The sequence below is a fragment of the Myotis yumanensis genome, unplaced genomic scaffold (genome assembly GCF_028538775.1).
Source record: "Myotis yumanensis isolate MYYU_CA2020_CCGP unplaced genomic scaffold, mMyoYum1.0.hap1 SCAF_4, whole genome shotgun sequence".
NCBI lineage: Eukaryota > Metazoa > Chordata > Mammalia > Chiroptera > Vespertilionidae > Myotis > Myotis yumanensis.
Genome location: NW_027223755.1, coordinates 42,371,706 through 42,393,082, shown reverse-complemented (window position 1 = coordinate 42,393,082; position 21,377 = coordinate 42,371,706). Strand labels below are relative to the sequence as shown.

Here is a 21,377-nt window from a genome sequence, read left to right as displayed (position 1 = left end):
ATTTTTCAAATATACTACTCATCCTTGCTCCCAATCATAAAGTTCCCAGAGTAACTGCTAATTTCTCTTTTTTTTAAAAATTGATTTTAGAGAGAAAGAGAGACAGAGACACAATGATTTGTTGTTCCACTTATTTATGCATTTATTGATTGCTTCCTGCATGTGCCCTGACCAGGGATTGAACCAGCAATCTTGGTTTATTGGGACGAGGTGATGACGTTCTAACCAACTAAGCTACCTGGTCAGGGCCTAATAAAGATGCACACCTGAGAGGGAAGAAAGGCGTGGATGTGCTCCAGAGAGAGCCCACTGCTAATTTCTCAAATACACATTTATATAATTTGTTCCAATTTAAACCATTATGCAAAAACACAATTTTCATGTCCTAGATCAGCAACATTTCCATGTGAATTAAACAGAGTACAGTTATTTGAGGTCAGCTATAAAACCCAATCCTTAAACATTTGCCTCAAAAAATGTTATACTTTACACATGAAAATTAGGTATCATGAATTTGAAAGCTCTACCATTAAATCCTTGTAACTTTCAAAACAAGGTCTTCCCAAAACAAATGTTCCCAACTTCTGGTAAAGAAGTCTGGGACTACCTGGTACCCAAAACATTAAAAGGGAGACAGGAGTAGAAAGAGATGTACAGGAAAGCGGGCAGGGAAATCTCTCACTGTATTTACTTTCTAGGCTGCTCTCCTGGCTACTTAGAATTGTCTTTTGAGATGCTTTAAAATGATGTGTTCAGGCTCTACATAGCCCAAACCTATCAAACTAGAATCTTTGTGAACAAAGAACCAGATATGTACATTTTTATGAAGTTCCACTAGTAATTAAAATGCATGGCCAGCCAGGTTGAGAACTATGAAACAGGCAGGCTACTATTTAGGTTTTAAAAAAATACCTTGATCTGCTGTCTTCGTAGCATGGCCAGTTCTCTCATGTCTCGGAATGGCTGTAGTAAATACTGATAGAGTTCAGTTGTGGCTTCTGCAAGGCTGCTGTAGGCTTCATCCTCCATCTGATACAAGTTCAGAAGCTCCACCATGCTCTCTGTATTCTTGTGCTTATCCAAGAGCTGTGGAACAATAAAGTTTTACTACAAAGAAATCCGAATGTATATATATATAAAAGAAAGAAATCTGATTATAACAGCCTATAAATATTTGCTTTTTGCACCCTATCATGAGGACATGGGAACCCTGAAACACAGAAGCAAGAGGGAACAAAAAGCTCCAATTGCTTTTTATCCCTCATATCCATGCCTTAGGTGTATTATTCAAGACGCTGCCTGAATTATCCTTTTCAAACTGTTTTCACCATATTATTCCTGTGCTTTGTATTTTCTAGGACTCCATACTATTTATTTGTCTAGTTAACGCTTTAAAAAAGTTTTCCATGGTCTAGTACCTTTCTCCATATTTATTTTTTAGAAATTTTATTGCTAATCTACAAGATAGCTATCAACTCATGCCAATGTTATTTTACTAATTTCCCCAAATCTTCTTGCCACTCCTTTCTTCCTCCCAATTTGGAACTCAATTTAACTTTCTTCATTGCTCATGTATGTATCTATGTATCATTCATTCATTCATTCCTCAATAAATATGGGCTGAGATCTAACATATTAGGCAGTGGGCTAGGAGCTGGGCATACAAAAGCATGGCCCCTTTCCTCATGGAATTCACAGTACTGTTCCATTTAAAAACATTACACAAGAAAGAAAGAAAAAGAGAAAGAAAAAATAAAAACATTACAGCCCAGCCTGCATGGCTCAGTGGTTGAGTGTTGACCTATGACCCAGGAGGTCATGGTTTGATTCCCGGTAAGGGCATATGCCCGGGGTTGTGGGCTCGATCCCATGTGGGGCATGCAGGAGGCAGCCGATTGATAATTCTCTCTCATCATTGATGTTTCTATCTCTCTCTCCCTCCCTGAAATCAATAAAAATATATAAAATAAAAACATTATAAACAATAATACATGTTATGAAGAATATTATGTTTTAAGAGTATAAAAGTAAAACAATAAAATGATGGGTCCCATAAAAAAAAAGGGCAGGAGTTGGTGTTATATAAACTGCGACCTACTTTACAGAGTAGAGAGAAAAGGCTGTCCAAGGAAGTATAAGCTGAAATTTACAGGACCTCTAAAAGAACCATGTGGCAAAAATAAAAAAATATTTTACTTATTTATTCTTAGAGTCCATTTACTTGGTGACAGTGTCATCTGCCTACAGGCACAAAATTCTGCTATTCTTTCTGATGCCTAGTTTCCACTACTACCTTCCTTCTTCAACTTCTTGCGTTAGCTATCACATTTTGTTATACACAATATTATGCTAAATTTATACTTCAGGATTCACTTCCTTCCCAGGTTCTTGACCACAGTGCAGCAGTACTAGGGCACTTAGTATTCTGCCTACTATATCAGTAATAATCATGGCAGATCAGATAATCTACATTATAGTGCTTTTATAACAAAAGTACCTTACAAATATTAGTTATTCTACTGTTTCAAGGCTATTATAATTCCAACTTTCATGGCTAACATGGAGAACTTCCACTTCTACTATCTCCTGAGTAGTTCCTATTAGTCCTATTAAACCAACTCTCCCTCTGACAATAACTATAAACTTGGGCAAAATATTATAAAACAACTACCTAAAGGCACTATAGAGTAGCCAAAAGTAAGTGAGAACAGAATTTGGTAAAAGAGTGGATTTAGGATACAGGGAATTAAGGATTACTATTAGGGTTCTGGCATTCATTGAGACAAAGAACACAAGAATAGACATAAGTTTTTAGAAGTAAAGATTATAGATTCAGAGACACTCTCCAAATTGCTCTTTAGATATCCAAGAGGAGAGGTCATGTAGGGAATGCAAAATGTCTAAGATCAATTTTATCTTTAAGAGGTCTACAATCTAACTAGAGAAACAAAGAACAGATATAAAAGTAAAATAATGATTGTAAATAACAGTAAAAGTTTAGAAAAAAAATGGATCAGAGTAAGCTAAAGCAGTTGAAAAAGGTGTTCTAAAGCTAGAATTTGAGTTGGGTCTTAAAGGATAGGAAACACTAGGGAACCCTAGTACACTGCTGGTGGGAATGCAGACTGGTGCGACCATGATGGAAAACAGTATGGAGTTTCCTCAAAAAATTAAAAATGGATCTGCCATTTGACCCAGTGATCCTACTTCTAGGAATATATCCTACGAAACCCAAAGCACAAATCAGAAAGAATGTATGCACCCCTATATTTATAGCAGCACAATTTGCAATAGCTAAGATCTGGATACAGCCCAAGTGCCCATCGGTAGATGAGTGGATAAAAAAGCTGTGGTACATTTATACCATGGAATACTATGCAGCAGTAAAAAAAGAAGACTCTATTACCCTTTGAGACAGCATGGAGGGACCTAGAAAGTATCATGCTAAGTGAAATAAGCCAATCAAAGACAAGTATCACATGATTGCACTCATATGTGGAATTTAAGTAACAAAATAGTGTTACTGATGAATGGAGTGGATCCAGAGATATGGAAGCATGGAACAGAGTGAGGAATCTCAGAGAGAAGGTGGGGTGGGTGGGTGGGTAGTAGGTAATCAACCAAAGACCTTGGATGCATATATGCATAACCCATGGACATAGACAATAGGGTGCTGAAGGCCTGGTGGGGGGTGGGGGTGTAGGGGGACTAGGGGTGACCTGGAGGGGGTCAATGGGGGGTAAAAGGGGGACATGTGTAATACTTTCAATAATAAAGAATTATTTAAAAATAAATAAATAATCGAGAGCAATAAAACACTTAAAACAGAAAAACAAAGAATAGGAAGTACTAAATATGTGAAGAAGAGCAGCCCAAATTCAAAAAAGCACATGAATAAAGCATGAGAAATCTTGGTGGGAGGAAGGGGAGTGGCAGAAGTAGAGGGTACACACTAGGGAGTCAGGGGATCACACTGAGTCTATAAATGCAGCACAATCTAATAAGCAGTGAAACCATCTATGGAGTAGAAAATAGATTATGCATGTGGTCAATCCACCCCATTTTACCATCAACACCAGCATCATCTGGGAACTTGTTAGAAATATCGAACCTCAGGGCCAACTCCAGACCCACAGAATCAGAATCTGAATTTTAACAAGATCGTTCATAAAGTAGGCTGGTCAAAGTTTGAGGAGCATTCTTTCAGTGCTGCTTTGTGGGTAAATATACTAATATACCCATTTAACTATAATGTGAGGATGTCTCTATAAAGTTATATAAATTATGTGTTCCATATTCAAATTCATGCAGTTATGGTATGTAAATTTTTCTTGAACCTAAAATAATTTTTCCACTTACTATAATTTTTCTCTCACTATATTTACTGTTATTTTACATTAGATCAATTAGCACTGTTTAACTAAAATTAAGCCAACATTCCCATTTCTCATGGCTTAGTTCTCTATTAAAGCACTTTTACCTATTCTAAGGAAAAAAAGAAAAAGAAAAAACCGCCGAAACCCGTTTGGCTCAGTGGATGGAGCGTCGGCCTGCGGACTGAAAGGTCCCAGGTTCGATTCCGGTCAAGGGCATGTACCTGGGTTGTGGGCACATCCCCAGTGGGAGATGTGCAGGAGGCAGCTGATCGGTGTTTCTCTCTCATCGATGTTTCTAGCTCTCTATCTCTCTCCCTTCCTCTCTGTGGATAATCAATAAAATAAATTTAAAAAAAAAAAAAGAAAAAGAAAAAAACCTTTGCTACTAAAACCAATCACAGAATGACCTTCATCTTTAGACGAGAGGTACAAGGCTATTCCCTCTCTTCTTGTCTAATGTCCAGTATCTTATCTCCAGTACATGGGTCATTCAATGAAGTTGGATGTTTAAAGCCAACAGCCATTACAATCACCAAATTAATTCTCTTCATTCTGATGACATACTTCTTATTGTGTTGGGGTTTTTTTAAATTTTAATTTGGTCTTATACTCCTACAAAGAAACAATAAAATGATCATGAAGATATTCCAGTTCTTTTGAGAAAAATCTGCTTTAAAAAATCTAATTTAGAATAAACTAAAAAATTGCAATAGAAATAGATTTCAATAAGCTGTTATCATTTCTATGCAAAAAGCAACAGCCCTTGTACAGTAAATATAAGCAACAACCAGCAAGGATTCCATTTACAACAACAAAAAAGAAAAATACTTAGGACTAAACTTAAATCTATTAAGAGCCATCTAAATAAAATGTTAAAAGAGGCCAAAAAACAATGTAAATAAATGAAAGACTAATAAAAATACCAATTCTTTCTTATTAAATTAATTTATAAATTTCACACAGTAATAACATGGCCTCTTGACATTTTTATATCATAAGAAAAGTCCAACATTCACATGGAAAAATAAGAGGACAAAATAAAAATAAGGAAAATTCTTTAATAAACTATTTGTGAAGAAGGGCAATGGCCTTACCAGGTAATATAAATATCTGCTATAAGCATCAAGCACAATAAAGTAGTAAAGAGTTCAGATATATGAAAATTTACTGCATGATAAGTCTGAATCATTCAAAAAACCATTTTTGTGATAGCTGTCATTTCATCAGGAAAAATAAGCTGGGTCCCTACCTTATTCCTTATACCAAAATAAATTCCACTGGCTCACAATTTAAATGCAAATAACAAAATCATAAAACTAGGAGAAAAAACAAGGGGTGTTTTTGTTGCTTTAAATAATCTCATTATGGGGGACTTTAAAGCATGACCCAAAACCTAGAAACTATTAAAAGAGTAATAAACCTTGCTATAAAATCTTTAAACTGTATAAACAGGCATAAAAAAATAAAATCAAGAGACAAATGACAAAGGGAAAAATATTTGCAAAACATAGACAATTTCTGTAGTCACACAACACATAAAAACCAGTAAAGAATGGAATGGGTTCACAGAAATGACTCGAACAAATGAAGACTCACTCATGAGAATTGCAAAATAAATTACAAACTAAAACTTTCCATGGATAAGATAAGAAAGGTTTTGAAAATAGAGTTTTGTGTTGAAAAGGAGATAAAAACAGAAAGCAATTTAAACAAAATGCAAATTCTCTTTGACCCAGCAATTCCTCTTATAAAATTTATCCTATAAATATACTTTCACATCTGAGAAAAGATAAGCTATTTTAATAGCAAGAGCAAAAGATCAGTAAAAAATAAAATAAAAATCCTGTGTATCAAAACAAATCCATTCAATGGAGTATTATTTAGCCCTTAAAAGAAACATAACCTAGCTCTAGCCGGTTTAGGTCAGTGGATAGAGCATCTGCCTGCAGACCGAACAGTCCTGGGTTCAATTCCGGTCAAGGGCATGTACCTGGGTTGCAGGCTCCTCCCTGGTCCGGGCCCTGGTCAGCGCTCATGCAATAGGCAACCAATCGATGTGTTTCTCTCTGTCTCCCTCTCTTCCACTCTCTCTAAAAATCAATGGAAAAATATCCTCAGGTGAGGACTAAAAAGAGAAAAAGAAAAAAAAAAAAGAAATATAGCCTAAGAGGAAAAAAACCCATTATGTATACTAGAGTATATAGTATATATGGGTTGTTTAAAACATAGGGAGTATCAATGTCCTATATATATTTGTATATGTGACTGAATCTGAAAATAAACTCTTATGGGTGATTACCTCTGAGAAGGGGAACCACAGACAAGAAATGAGGGTAGGAGGAGAGAAGATTTACATTTCAATTATACTTTTTCAATCATGATCTATCAAGTGAATACATACTTTTTTTAGAGAAAGGTTGTTGTTTTTTAATTGAATAACCTTATGTAAGTTTCAGGTGTACAGTATTCCCTTTACCTATTTTGCCCCCCACCCTCTGGCAACGACCAATCTGTTGTCTGTTATCTCTGAGTTTGTTTTTGTTCTTTCATTTCTTTATGTTTTATGTTCCACAAATGAAATCATACGTTTTTGTTCTTTTACATCTGATTTATTTCACTTGGCATTAATACCCTCAAGATACATCCATATTGTCGAAAATGGCAATATTTCATCTTTGTATGGCCGAGTAGTATTCCATTGTATATATAGCTGACCTCATGCAGCTGAAAATACGTGTATAACTAAAGTAGACCCTCTGTATATGCAGATTCCCAAACTTAGATGGAAAATACTGTTTTCTATCTGTGGCTGGGTGAATCCACAAATTTGAAACCCAGGGATGAGGAGGGCCAACAGTATATTTATTGGAAAAAATCCTTCTATAAGTGGACCCGTGCAGCTCAAACCCAGTTGTACATAACTGTATATACCACATCTTTAAGTATTTTGTCTATTCTTTATCCATTCTATTGATGGACACTTAGGTTGTTTCCATATCTTAGCTATTCTCCTATATAATAAAAGCATAATATGCAAATCGACCAAACAACAGAATGACCAGTCAGCAGGGGGTGGGGCTGGCAAGCAGGCAGCGCCCGGCCAGCCAAGGTGTGTGCCAGCAGCGGGCAGAGGGAGGGAACGGCGATTGGGGGGGGGGGGGGGGGGGCGGCAGTGACCAGCGGCATCAGAGGGGTGATTGGGGGCCCGCCCGGTTGCTTCCCGTAGAGGGAGGCCAGACTGCAGCCATTAGTAGAACATCCCCTGAGGACTCCTGGACTGTGAGAGGGTGCAGGCTGGGCTGAGGGACCCCCCCTCCCACTCCAGTGCACAGATTTTCGTGCACCGGGCCTCTAGTTATAAATAAGGCTGCAATGAACAAAGGGTTACATATATCTTTTCAAATTAGTGCTTTCATATTCTTCAGTTAAATACCCAGAAGAGGAATTGCTAAATAATACAGTAGTTGTATGCTTAATATTTTGAGGAACCTCCATACTGTTTTTCACAGTGGCTGCACCAATTTACAATCCCACCAATGGAGTTAGAGGGTTCCCTTTTCGCCTCATCCTCTCCACTTGTTATTTCTAATAATTTTTATAATAGCCATTCTAACAGGTATGGGGTAATAACTAGTGGTTTTGATTTGCATTTCCCTAATAATTAGTGATGTAGGACATCTTTTCATGTGCCTGTTGGCCAACTGTACATCTTAAGAAAGGTTTTATATTCTATCCCATCTCCACTTACCCACACACAAAGGTATTTGGGCTTACAAATGCAACTTTTCCAAAAGATAAGGCATAAGAAAATACTACATACTTCTCTTTCTGTGCCCACCCATCTATTATTTATAAGAAGATAAATCTTGTGTTGAATCAGCTGTTAAGCTACAATTGAAAAGAAATATTATAAAAGGAACAGCAGCTGTATGAATGATCAATTTATAATTACAGCACTTTTCTCAAGTCCCAGAAATTAATTCTAACTGGTGGCACAGGTACTCACTTCCAACACAGCTTTACCACCTCAAGACTACAGCTATCAGAAACATAATAACCAGATTAAGGAAGGATAGAACAAGAAAACTGTATTAAAAAAAAAACCCACAATTATAGTCCTTACAATGAATTATAAACTATCTTTTAATAGTTTTAAAGGCAATAGTTCTCTCCTTACAAGAAAATGTACATTCACAGAAGCCCTTTATCTTTTATTCCACTTGAAAATGGAAAACATTCAAGATTATTTTCTATGAAGTTTTAGGAATAGCAGAAATTAAAAGAATGGGGGGGGGGGGGGGGGCGGGGACCAAAATAGTAGCAACATTTCTCAATTGTAAAGTTCCCCAGAGTCATTTACAAGTGATCAAATGCCATGATTCAACAGTAAGACAATCCTCAGACACAAGGTTTCTTTGAGCTCTTCTTACAGAGACACTAAAGTAAATGTTAACACAACAAACAATTTAGATACTATTTTCTGCCAAAACAAAATCAAGTCATTGTATGTTTATTAAGTCATAATTCCACTCTACACAACTATGTGCAATGAAAAAAGAAAATCAATTATTCTATTTAAATATTAACACATTTATATATATTATTTCCCACATGCCTTCTATTCTCTAACAGAACAGTACAGTACTTTACAAAGCTATTATGCAGTAACTAAACTTAATACTCTTGCAGAGAAGCCCAAGGCATCTCACCTAACACTGCTAATTTATTAATTTATCTTCTTTGCTATAAAGTTTCATGTTTTTCCAACATTAGCTTACCTTAAAACCAATTATAGCTTCATTGGCAATCTATTTTAATCTAAATATCTGCAAATGATGTTTAAGTAAAGGAAATGAATTTTAAAACTTCAAAAGATAGAGTTTACTAATAAGCACCAGGCTTTTTTAGACTTTTAGACTCTAAACCAGGGGTGGGCAAACTTTTTGACTCATGGGCCACAATGGGTTCTTAAACTGGACCGGAGGGCCGGAACAAAAGCATGGATGGAATGTTTGTGTGAACTAATATAAATTCAAAGTAAACATCATTACACATAAAAGGGTACGGTCTTTTTTTTTTTTTAGTTTTATTCATTTCGAGGGCCGTAGTTTGCCCACGGCTGCTCTAAACCATTTCCTATAATCCGTGATAAAAGAATTCAACTGCTAAAAGAACATAACCACTAATCCAGTGGTTCTCAACTTGGGGGTCGCGACCCCTTTGGGGGTCGAACGACCCTTTCACAGGGGTCGCCTAAGACCATCCTGCATATCAGATATTTACATTACGATTCATAACAGTAGCAACATTACAGTTATGAAGTAGGAACGAAGATAATTTTATGGTTGGGGGTCACAACATGAGGAACTGTATTTAAAGGGCCAGAAGGTTGAGAACCACTGCACTAATCTGTTATAATAACAATTTAATTTTCTATTTTGCTAACCCTAACTGACGAAATCCAGGAAATAAACTTGAGCTGCTGACATTTCAGGTCATATAAACTACAAAATGTGCAAGGTGCTATAGATAATGCACATTAAAGAAAAAAGTAGAAAGAAGCCCTAGCCGGTTTTTCTCAGTGGTTAGAGCAGCCCATGGACTGAAGTGTCCAGGGTTCAATTCTGGTCAAGGCACATACTGTGGTTGCAGACCCGATCCCCAGCCCTGGTAGGGGCGCGTGTGGGAGGCAACCAGTCAATGTGTCTGTCTTTTATTCCACTTGAAAATGGAAAACATTCAAGATGATTTTCTATGAAGTTTTAGGAATAGTAGAACCATTAATGTTTAAAACACATCATTGTTTTTCTTTGTCTCTACCCTCCTTTCCACTCTCTCTTAAAATCAATGGGAAAAATATCCTCAGGTGAGGGTTAACAAACAAACAAACAAAGAGTAGAAAGAGAGTTGGATTATGTGGGATTAAGGATGTTTGGAGTGTATAGGAAAAGCCTGAATTTAAATATAGAAAATGCAGATTGGCTAAATTTGAGAAGACACACTGATGGACATTAACTGAGTCAGAATGTAGATGGATTTGAATGAGAATACAACATGCCTGCAAAGGATGATTTCATAAGGGCTCAAGTACAACCAACATAATATAAAGATGAACAATAGAAATACAGAGGAAAGAAGGAACAGGGGCCTAAGGATGTAAAGGTGGAATTATTCCTGCTCAAAAGCTGACATATCTCTCATGCAATTTTAAGAAGTTATTTTATTCTCTGGGTACCGTTTTTCCCCGCCTCCCTGATTTAATCCTGATAAGTCTAGGCTCTTAACCTACCTACAAGGTCTTAATTATTGATTCTTGAAACAGAAACAAAGCTCTGCCTGTTGCAAAATTTCTCTAGGGCAAGGACCCACAACTTTTAACAGGTTCTTAAAGGAGTCAGTGACAACAGTTAAAAACATTTTTTTTTCATGAACCTATTATAATCACTGCAACAGAAAAAAATCGCAAAACCACCCTGTGCCACTTACCACTTTCCCCAGTGCCATTCAACTTGGTTTCTAACCGAGTAACCTATTACAAATATAGGACAGGAAGACACCTACTGTGTTTAATCATGGAGTCCCCATCCAGTACCTTGCCAACCAGAGTTAGTTCAAGGGTAATTCTTCTGACATCATGATTATAGGACTGCTACTATCCTTGAAATTCTTGGAGTAATTTTTGAAGTCCTAGATAGAAAATTTAGAAGCTAAACTCTTTTGTGCAGTTTCATAGATTTCTTCCCATCTCTAATGTGTCAAACCCAAGACTGAATGCCTCATTTTTTTCTTAATTAGGAAGATGTTAAAGAAACAACATAATCCAAAAATAGTATCTTAACCATTACATTATTATCAAGATATGAAAATCATTATGAAAACGGGTAACTCAGGACTAGCAAAGGAAAAGCAATGAAACTGGACCGGTGGGCATGGGATCTACATTAGGTTTACCTTAGACCTACCAGGTCTGTTTCCTCAACTGACTAGTAAAGACCAATGCCACATACATTTTTCACATTCACAAAGTACACTGCTCAACTCTGTTATTGTTTTGTAAAACTGTTCAATCATTTTTATTTTATTTCCATGTTAATCATTGATTATTTGTTAATAACTGTTAATTCTAAAATCCAATTTTAGAAAGTATAAGGGCCACTGACAATAAGGACTCATTCTGATACTTTAAATATTGATTTTCAGATCCTTTACTTCATATATAAGTGGTAAATTAGACTTCATTTTACTCCTGGGAAAATACATGCTTTTAGTTAAAATGTTAGCTGCATGCAAACCAACTTTAAAAAGCAGATCAAAGAACATCTACTGAGCACCTACTGTGTAAAGAAGCCCTGGAGGCCCTAGCTGGTTTGGCTCAGTGGATAGAGCAGTGATGGCGAACCTTTTGAGCTCGGCGTGTCAGCATTTTGAAAAACCCTAACTTAACTCCGGTGCCGTGTCACATATAGAAATTTTTTGATATTTGCAACCGTAGTAAAACAAAGACTTATATTTTTGATATTTATTTTATATATTTAAATGCCATTTAACAAAGAAAAATCAACCAAAAAAATGAGTTCGCGTGTCACCTCTGACACGCATGTCATAGGTTCGCCATCACTGGGATAGAGCATCGACCTGAGGACTGAAGGGTCCCAGGTTCGATTCCAGTCAAGGGCACATGCCCAGGTTGCGGGCTCGATCCCATGTGGGGCGTGCAGGAGGCAGCCGATCAATGATTCTCTCTCATCATAGATGTTTCCCTCTCTCTCCCTGACCCTTCCTCTCTGAAATCAATAAAAATATATTTTAAAAAAAAAGAAGCACTGGAGGATTTGAGACATAGGAAAATAAAATCCATCTTTGTCTCTTAGAGATTTACAATGTATTTTAAAGAGCAGAAGGGGTTCCCATAAACAGAAAAACACAGGGCAGCACTTAAGGATGATATGAGCCGAATGTAACATAACACCTCTCTGATCTCTGAATTTCTGGTAGAAATTCCTCTGTTTTCTGACAGTGATCAGAAACGGCTTTCTACAGGATGACAATCTGACCTGGCCCAGGTAAGAAAGGTAGAACATAGACAAGCAAAAAAAGCAAGGCATGGGGGAAGGAGGGTCCTGTACAATGGAGCATGGTATATGATGAAATCAGTGAACAATGGTGAAAAGAGCTTGGTTAGAATAATGAAAGGTTCATGTAGAGAAGAGAAAGAGTAATACTGGCAGGCTAACTCAAATGATCCTGAATATTAGGAATTTGGACTCTGTCTTCAGGAATGAAAGAGTTCATTGGTGTGTGTGTGTGTGTGTGTGTGTATTTGGGAGCAAAGTATAGAAAGTTTATATTGCAAGAAAGCTAAAACTAGTCTAGGGATGAAATAGTGAGAGATTAAGCTAAAATGGCTTCAGGAGTGACATGGGAAAGCAGTAATTAATGCTGAGTGCGATTCCACAGTTCTTAAGTTCTAAAATTTATATTTAACATTTCTGAATTGGTATGCATACACAAATCAACGTGTACATAAAACACAGTGTTGCTTTGCCTACATTGAAAAAACTGTCCCAAATTGATCATGTGTCATAATCAATCAGAACCAACAAACACTGGATTTGGAAGAACTGAACAATTCTGAGAATTAATGGGAGCGAAGCATTTCCAGAGAAATAGCAAAGACTTAGATTAAAAGCGGCTGCACCAGATAGAGCCACAGACCAAGTCAGGGATGGCAGATGGAGAACATGCTCTGGCCCAGCCACTGTGGCTAAGTGGTTTAGTGTCAACCTATGAACTAGGAGGTGACAGTTTGATTCCCTCAATTCCTGGTCAGGGAATAAAAATCAACAACTTATAAAACTTCAACAACTTATAAAAATTCAAAAACTGTATCTTCAAAAGTAAAAACCATGACCTGTGGCACAACAATGTGCTATAATCCTCCTTCTACCAATTATTTTATTGTATTTTCCAAGATTGCTACTTGACCCTAAAGGTACTTGACCTAGGCATGTGCCCTGACCAGGAATCGAGGGAATCGAACGGTCACCTTTATGGTGAATATATCCAGCCCTGCTATACTTTTCAAGTCATTAAGCTAGAAAAAAGGTTTAGGATTATTTCCAGAAAAAAAAATTGTAATTACAGTGCTGTCCTTGTAAAGACTGGAGCAAACTTGGCACATATTTCATACCAATGGCTTCACATTTCAGAAAGTGAACATTATGAGACTGGTTCAGTTAGCCCGATTACCTATATTATATACAATTCAAAGGTGAAGCAAAATCTACATTAACCATCTAGACCTCGTACCCCAAAATGCTGTAATAAGAACACTTACAAAATCCAATACTTTATCTATTGAATAAAATTAATTACATTATTTATAATAAAGAAAACACCAAAAGTATACCCAATTGTCCAAAACCAGATTAATTTTCCACTCCTTCCCAACCAAACATGAACAGCAATTTTCAAATAAAAAAAATCAGCATATGAAAATACCTATATTTTCTAAATAAGAAATAAAATTCTGAATTCTTTGAAAAACATACTAAATAAAGATGGAGGAAAAAGTTGACTATTAAACATGTACTATAAAGACACATTTGTGGTCCCCCCCCCCCCCCATAAAGGCAATATTTTAAGTGGTGGCTGGACTTCTTAACCACACAACCCACAAAAATGACTACCCAAAATAGAGGTAAATCTGTACAAGTACAATGAAAAATATTAGAATACAACATTTTGCAAGAGCAAGTATTAAAATACTGGTCAGAAAAATAAAATAAAATATGGGTCAGAAATGTCAGCACTTTAAAGAAAGGCAAGTTCAATTAAAAAGAATAAATGAAATAGTCTTATTTCAAGTTTTAGGTCTCATAGGCTCAATGTATAGAGTAAAACCTGTTCAAGAACCAACTCCAAGGCGCTCCAGTGAGCCAGAGACTTTATAACACACTATTTACAAACATATCAACAGGCCTCACTGTGAGTTTGCATATAATTTCCTTTTACTAAAATAATGAATGTTACTCATTGCCACAAATTTTTTAAGTTTAAATATTACTACAATAATAATCCTGGCTCCCTTTCTCTCTTAATCCTTCATTTCTTTAATTCTACCTGTGATAACCTTTTCATTTTCATTTAGCAAACCCAACACCAAAATTCACATGACCTAATATAAAATAAAAGAGAGGCAGGATTTTCAAATAAAAACAAGAAAAGTTAACATCCTTAACTGCCTTCCTCTCCCACCTAGCCAAAAAAATTAAGCCAATTATTTAGTAACTAGAGTCCCGGTGCACAAAATTCATGCATGGGAATAGCCCCTAGACCTGGCCAGTGATCAGGGCCGATCGGGGACTTCCAGCTGCTGGTTGGGGCCTTCCTTCCCAGCTGCCGACTGCCAGCCAGGGCCTTCCTTCATTCCACACCACCCGCTGGTGGTCAGCACACGTCATAGTGAGCAATAGATAGAACTCCCAGTCTCCCGGTTGAACTCCCGAGGGGACAATTTGCATATTGGGCTTTTATATAGATAGATGTTATTAGGGGAAGGGGGGATAATATTAACTATTTGATGTTATGAACTAATTACTTAAAATGGGAATAAACAGTGAGAGGAAGGAGGTATTTTTTAGATTGTAGCTTAGAATATACCAAATGCCCTAGGTTCTACTGTGTGTACGTGTGTGGGAGTAATCTTTGGGATTTCACGTTTCTCTACTCACAGACAACATTGTTGATTATAATATATGTACATAATCAAAGTTTATAAAAAACAATCATCAGCCAGTCACTATTAATGTTTTTGTCCAGTGATGAGACATTAACCATGTACTTTAATTTGACAATGGTTAAGTTGTTTATCAGCCTCACTCCCTTTCTACAGGGATGAAGATAGCCCAGTGGTTAAGAAAGCAGGTGGGAATCTGTCATGCTTAGATTTGAATCAGGTTCTGTATATTAGATATGTTATATTGGGCAAATTTTTCAATTTCTTTGAACCTATTTCTTCTACTGCAAAATCCCTACCTCTTAGGTTGATATGAAGATTAATATAAATAAGAGTTAACATTTACCATGTCCATACTACCCAAAGCAATCTATAGATTCAATGCAACCCCCATTAAAATACCAACGGCACACTTCAAAGATCTAGAACAAACTCTCCAAAAATTAATCTGGAAAAAAAGAAAAAAGACCCTGAATAGCTGCAGCAATCTTGAGAAAAAGGAACAAAGTTGGAGGGATCACAATACCAGATATTAAGCTATATTACAAAGCCACTGTTCTCAAAACTGCCTGGTACTGGCACAAGATGGAACAGAACAGAGAACCCAGAAATTGACCCAAGCCATTATGCTCAATTAATATTTGACAAAGGAGGCAAGAACATACAATGGAGTCAAGAGAGTCTCTTCAATAAATGGTGTTGGGAAAATTGGACGGATACATGCAAAAAAATGAAACTAGACCAACTTACACCATACACAAAAATAAACTCAAAATGAATAAAGCACTTAAATGTAAGGCAGGAAACCATAAAAATCTTAGAAGAAACTATGGGCAGCAAAATAGCAGACATTTGTCGTAGCAATATCTTTACCAGTAAAGCTCCTAGGGCAATGGAAACTAAGAAGAAAATAAACAAATGGGACTACAACAAAATAAAAAGCTTCTGCACAATAAAAGAAACCATCAACAGAACAACAAGAAAGCCCACTGCGTGGAACATATTTACCAATGTTATCTCCGATAAGGGTTTAATCTCCAAAATTTATAGGGAACTCATACAACTTAACAAAAGGAAGATAAAGAATTCAATCAAAAAATGGGCAAAGGACCTAAATAGACACCTTTTGAAAGAGGACATACAGAAGGCTAAGAGACATGTGAAAACATGCTCAAAGTCACTAATCATCCGAGAGATGCAAATCAAAACAATGAGGTACCCTCTCACACCTGTCAGACTGGCTATCATCAACAAATCAACAAATGACAAGTGCTGGAGAGGATGCGGAGAAAAAGGAATCCTTGTGCACAGCTGGTGGGAATGCAGACTGGTGAAGCCACTGTGCAAGACGGTATGGAGATTCCTCAAAAAATTAAAAATGGAACTCCCATTTGACCCAGTGATCCCATTTCTAGAAATATATCCCAAGAAAACAGAAATACCAATCAGAAAGGATATATGCACCCCTATGTTCATAGCAGCACATTTTACAATAGCTAAGATTTGGAAACAGCCTAAGTGCCCATCAGCAGATGGGTGGATTAGAAAACTGTGGTACATCTACACAATGGAACACTATGCTGCTGTAAAAAAGGAATTCTTACCATTTGCAGTAGCATGGATGGAACTAGAGAGCATAAGCTAAGCGAATTAAGCCAGTCAGAGAAAGATAAATATCACATGATCTCACTCATTTGTGGAATATAATGAACAACATAAACTGATGAACAAAAGTAGAACCAGAGTCATAGAAGCATCTAATAGACTGTCCAACCTAAGAGGGAAGGCAGGAGGTGAGGGGGTAAGAGATCAATCAAAGGACTTGTATGTATGCATATGAGCATAACCAATGGACACAGACAATGGAGGGGGGGAGTGTGAGGGCATGTGCTGGGGGTTGGGGGCAGCCAGGGAGAGGTCAATGGGGGGAAAAGGAGACTTATGTAATACATTAAACAGTAAGTAATTTAAATTTTTTAAAAAAGTTAACAATTACCAAGTATTTACTAGTCTAAGTGTTTTACATAAAACCTATTTTAAATCACTCTATGAGGCAGCAGTATTATTCTCCTCAGTTTACAGATGAGGAAGCTAAGGTACTGAAGAGAATTAGGTAGGACCAAATTAACAAAGCTACTAAGTAGAGGACCAGGAAACAAACTCTTGAAACCTACCTATTAACTTCTATCTATAGACTAACAGAGATAATATATTTAAAGACATCCCCATAATACTTGACCCACAGGAAGCATTCAATAAAGGTTATTGTGATTACTGAAAACTAGAACCTCATATACTTCTCTACACATAGGTCACTCCAGTTAGGCCTTGTTATTGTCCATAGAAGACAAAGATTCACCTAGATAAGGAAGGTGAAGAGGAAGAAAGGCTTAGAGAAATAATTTTAGGAATCAAACATTCATTTTGTTAGTACAACTTCAACAAGCTATCAAAAACTTATGGGAAAAGCAGTTTGAATACTGAAACTACTAGTATAGGGAAAAGTACAAAAAACAACACACCTTCAAGCTCAGCTAAGGAACAAAGTGAGGACAAGAAAACGAACACAAAAAACAGGAAGAAACACTACTCCTGGCCTCTTCTAATGCCCTCTGCATCCAAAAATTAATTAGGGCTTTTTAAAGCCTAAAAACCCTAGCAACATTGGATAATCACATTATTGCAGGGAGACCTAAACCTGGACACTAGCACATAAAACAAGTGGCCTACGTCCCAACCCTTGCAACACTGTGCTTATAAACTACCCTACATTCCTTTAAAAGGACACTGTAACATCACTTTACAAACAGGAAACTAAAGTTAGAGGATGGAAAGTGACAACCTAAGGCCAAGCAACAAGTATCAGAATTAGGACAAAAACACAGATTTTCCTGAGCCATGTCTAATAAATTTTCTTTCCACTAAGCACAAATTAATGACAGTGTAGTAAAATGCTTCTCAACTAATTCCTACCATCAGGATGACCTGGTAACCAATTTTATTTTCACAAAGAAAATGACCATTCTTGTTTATCGCTGTCTTCTCCCAGTGACTACTTACTTGAAGGCACTATTTGTTGAATAAACTAAGCTCCCCCAAGTCATCACCCTCAAACCTTAAAGTTACAAATAAAATCACAAGTTATTAAAGGAACTTCATACATTTATTCTTAAGACAATTCTCCTCTATAAAAAATGTCTAGACCATCAGGCTTCTTTTTATTTCATAGCCTATTCTACAAAACCCTGAACAATGTGAAAATAGTCTATTATATGCTAAATGACCATATAAAATCTTAAATTCAAAGATAAAAGCATAAAAAGGAAATTCCCTACATTTAAGAAAACTCACAAAATTTTCTAGCTTTTTGCTGAATGAATCCTTCCCTGTTTTTAATAACTTACATACTGTGTTAAGGCTACTTGGTATTTGCAGTCCCCTACAAGAGACTTGAAAAGCCAAATGAACTTCACCTCTACCACACACACTCCTCCAAAAAGCACCAAGAATTATTATTCAGTCTTTACTGCCTATGCCTCTTACCCTTGCAACTTAGTTTTTTGCCTATCAACAACTGAGGGACTAGGTCAGATTCAGAGGGAGCAGATTCTGGCCTTTTAAAAAAGAGTAAAAGAAGCCATAGGAAACTTTCCATTAAAAACAAAACAAAGCAGACATACATTTAACCAAATAGGGAAGGCCACCTTGTGCTTTGAAGTCCCACTTCCAATAATATTCTACAGTCAATGAAAGATCAAATAAAGCAGCAATGGAGAACAGTGAGAGACTGATTAAAGTTACATGAACATTTGGGGAGTGAAGATTGCTAATTCAAACATTCTGCCTTTATGTTTGACAAACTAAACCTCTTGTTCACCTTCTCCCTTCAACACACACACAGGCGCGCGCACACACACACGCGCGCACACACACTCCGCCCGCCCTGCCCCCCCCCCCCCCCCCCTTATACTCAAATTACTAAAGTGTCTGTCCAACTTGACCTTGTTTTAGCAAGGAGGAAACATGCCCGATTTCATATTTGTGAAATATTTGGGGGGCTGGGCATCATGTGATGTTAAATGGCAAGCAGAGAAACCACCACATAAATTAGTTATCAGGAAAACAGCCATCCTGTCACCAGTCTCCATGTTTCTGCTTTACAAAAGTGCTAAACTAGAGGCATATATTCATCTTTTTTTTCTATACTTATCTCTTTTTTCAGTGATATGAAAAATGACCAAAAATTTATTTGAGCACAGGATTGAAGAAAATGATTAGTATCTAAGTCATTATTTTAACAGCTTCCAGCTTTCAGGTCTTTCATCATAACTCTCAAGAATCCCACAAAATTTACTTAGCTTTATTATTCCTTAACTGTGTTTAACAGTAGGATAGCAGTTTGCACTATTTTCATGGGAATATACAGACAGAACAGCTCTCTTCATTGCAATACACCGTCTTTCCCCAGAGTGCTTCTACTACTTATACCTACCTAATCATGGATCATAGCTCACTGACCCAATAAAGTCCAACATCCTAGGGCTCCTGTCACTTCTATAATGTATATAGTTGGGGTTTTAGCAAGTCTCCAAAGTTTTATAGCTAACCTTAGTTTTCCAGAAAACTTAGTAAAGTCATAATTGGGAGGAGAGGTAATAAGCAAACAGTCTTGTTAGAGCTCCTTGCTCCTTCTGTTAAATAACCTCAGAAGTTAGGATTTGTTTTTGGCTGAGTCACTTTTTGTTGTTGTTAATCCTCACCCAGAGAAATTTTTCCATTGATTTCTTAAAGCAGAGAGAAAGGAAGGGAGAGAGACACAAGGAAAACATCATGTGAGAGAGACACATCTATTGGTTGGGTAGGGGGAGCGACCTGCAATTCAGGTATGTGCCCTTGATCTCAATCAAACCCTCAACCCTTCAGTCCTCGGACAAACGCTCTATCCGCTAAGCGAAACAGGCTAGGTCATTTTAACATACAAATGTCTTTAGGAAAACTAGGAATGGCAGGAAAGGCACACAGTTGGACTAAGATAAATCTATGTTTGAATCTGAATTTGGTCACTCCTTAGTTGTTTAACCTTGACCAAATCTGTGTAACATCTTTAAGTTTCAACTTCTGCTTCAGCAAAATAGGTAAAAACAAAACACCGCTTAGCTCAAAAGATAGTGGGGAGGATGTAAGGAGAGTGTGAAGTGCCGAATGCCTAAGTAGTCAATAAATCAGTTACATTACCTGAGAGAAATACTGAGTTGAAAACTCTAGAGAATCCTTATTACATGAAAGAGACCATTAACACTTCTTGGAAGTCTCCTTTATAAATACCAGACACTTTGTTGGGCACTTTTTCATACTGTCTTAATTAGATCTTAAAATATCCTTTAAGTATTGTCCCCACTTCCCTGTTTTAAGAGTTTAAATAACTAAGCAGGTACAGAGGTGGTAAGTCTATATTCGAATCCAGGTCGTTCTGACTCAAAACCCTGGGTAGGCTCTGGTTACTGTGTGCTTTATGTGGATGGCTACTTATGAAAACATATGCTGCTTTCAAACAGTGGTTTTAACTAGAAAGAAGTTAGAATTGAGGACAGTTTTACAAACATAATAAATTCCTAAGTGAACACTGATTTATAGATCTTAATCAAGCCAACCATCATAGTTATTAAGGTTTGTTATCTAAAAGACCACAAATAATAATTTCAAGAATAATTGTCCTTATACAGAAACCATTATCACAAAACCTAAGTCATCAAAGGTAAGCCATAGTATGGGCCACCCATTGCACACACACTATAATACAATCTTCAGCTCTGACCAATGACCTGGGCTATTGCTGAAACCATTCCAAGATACCTTAGTGGCACTTAATTCACTTAGGGATTGAGTGCCTGTTGTATAAACAGCATTATTTACAGTAAACTCCTGTAAAAGTCCAAGACAAACCTACCCTATAATAAATTTGACACTTTATTTATATTCAAGATTGAGGTCCTAAGTGGTATACAATTCATATGTAATCTAAAAATAAGTTATAAGTTCTGTATAAATTATAGCTCTTCCCAAACTTATTTCCAGTCAGATGACCAAACTTGTGAATCATTAACAAAAACTTTTAGCAGAAAACTTAAGGTTTAATTCTTCAATATTTCAAAAGCCAAGGATAAAGGAATACTTCTTATAACTCAATCTTAAGTGTATTCCAAAAATTAAACTCCAATATTGTTTACAAAGCATACCAGCCATGGGTGCTAATTTACAAAGCA

At 36.7% G+C, this 21,377-nt stretch overlaps 1 protein-coding gene across 2 annotated transcripts in view; it reads right to left on the bottom strand.

Annotated features, from left to right (window-relative positions):
* Window positions 1–21,377, bottom strand: part of JMY (junction mediating and regulatory protein, p53 cofactor) — a 68,712-nt gene that overhangs the window by 42,415 nt on the left and 4,920 nt on the right. For both annotated transcript variants that reach the window (XM_070412240.1, XM_070412241.1), the window contains exon 2: window positions 913–1,086. In XM_070412240.1, the coding sequence (XP_070268341.1) occupies window positions 913–1,086 (174 nt within the window). The remainder of the gene's footprint in view (window positions 1–912; window positions 1,087–21,377) is intronic.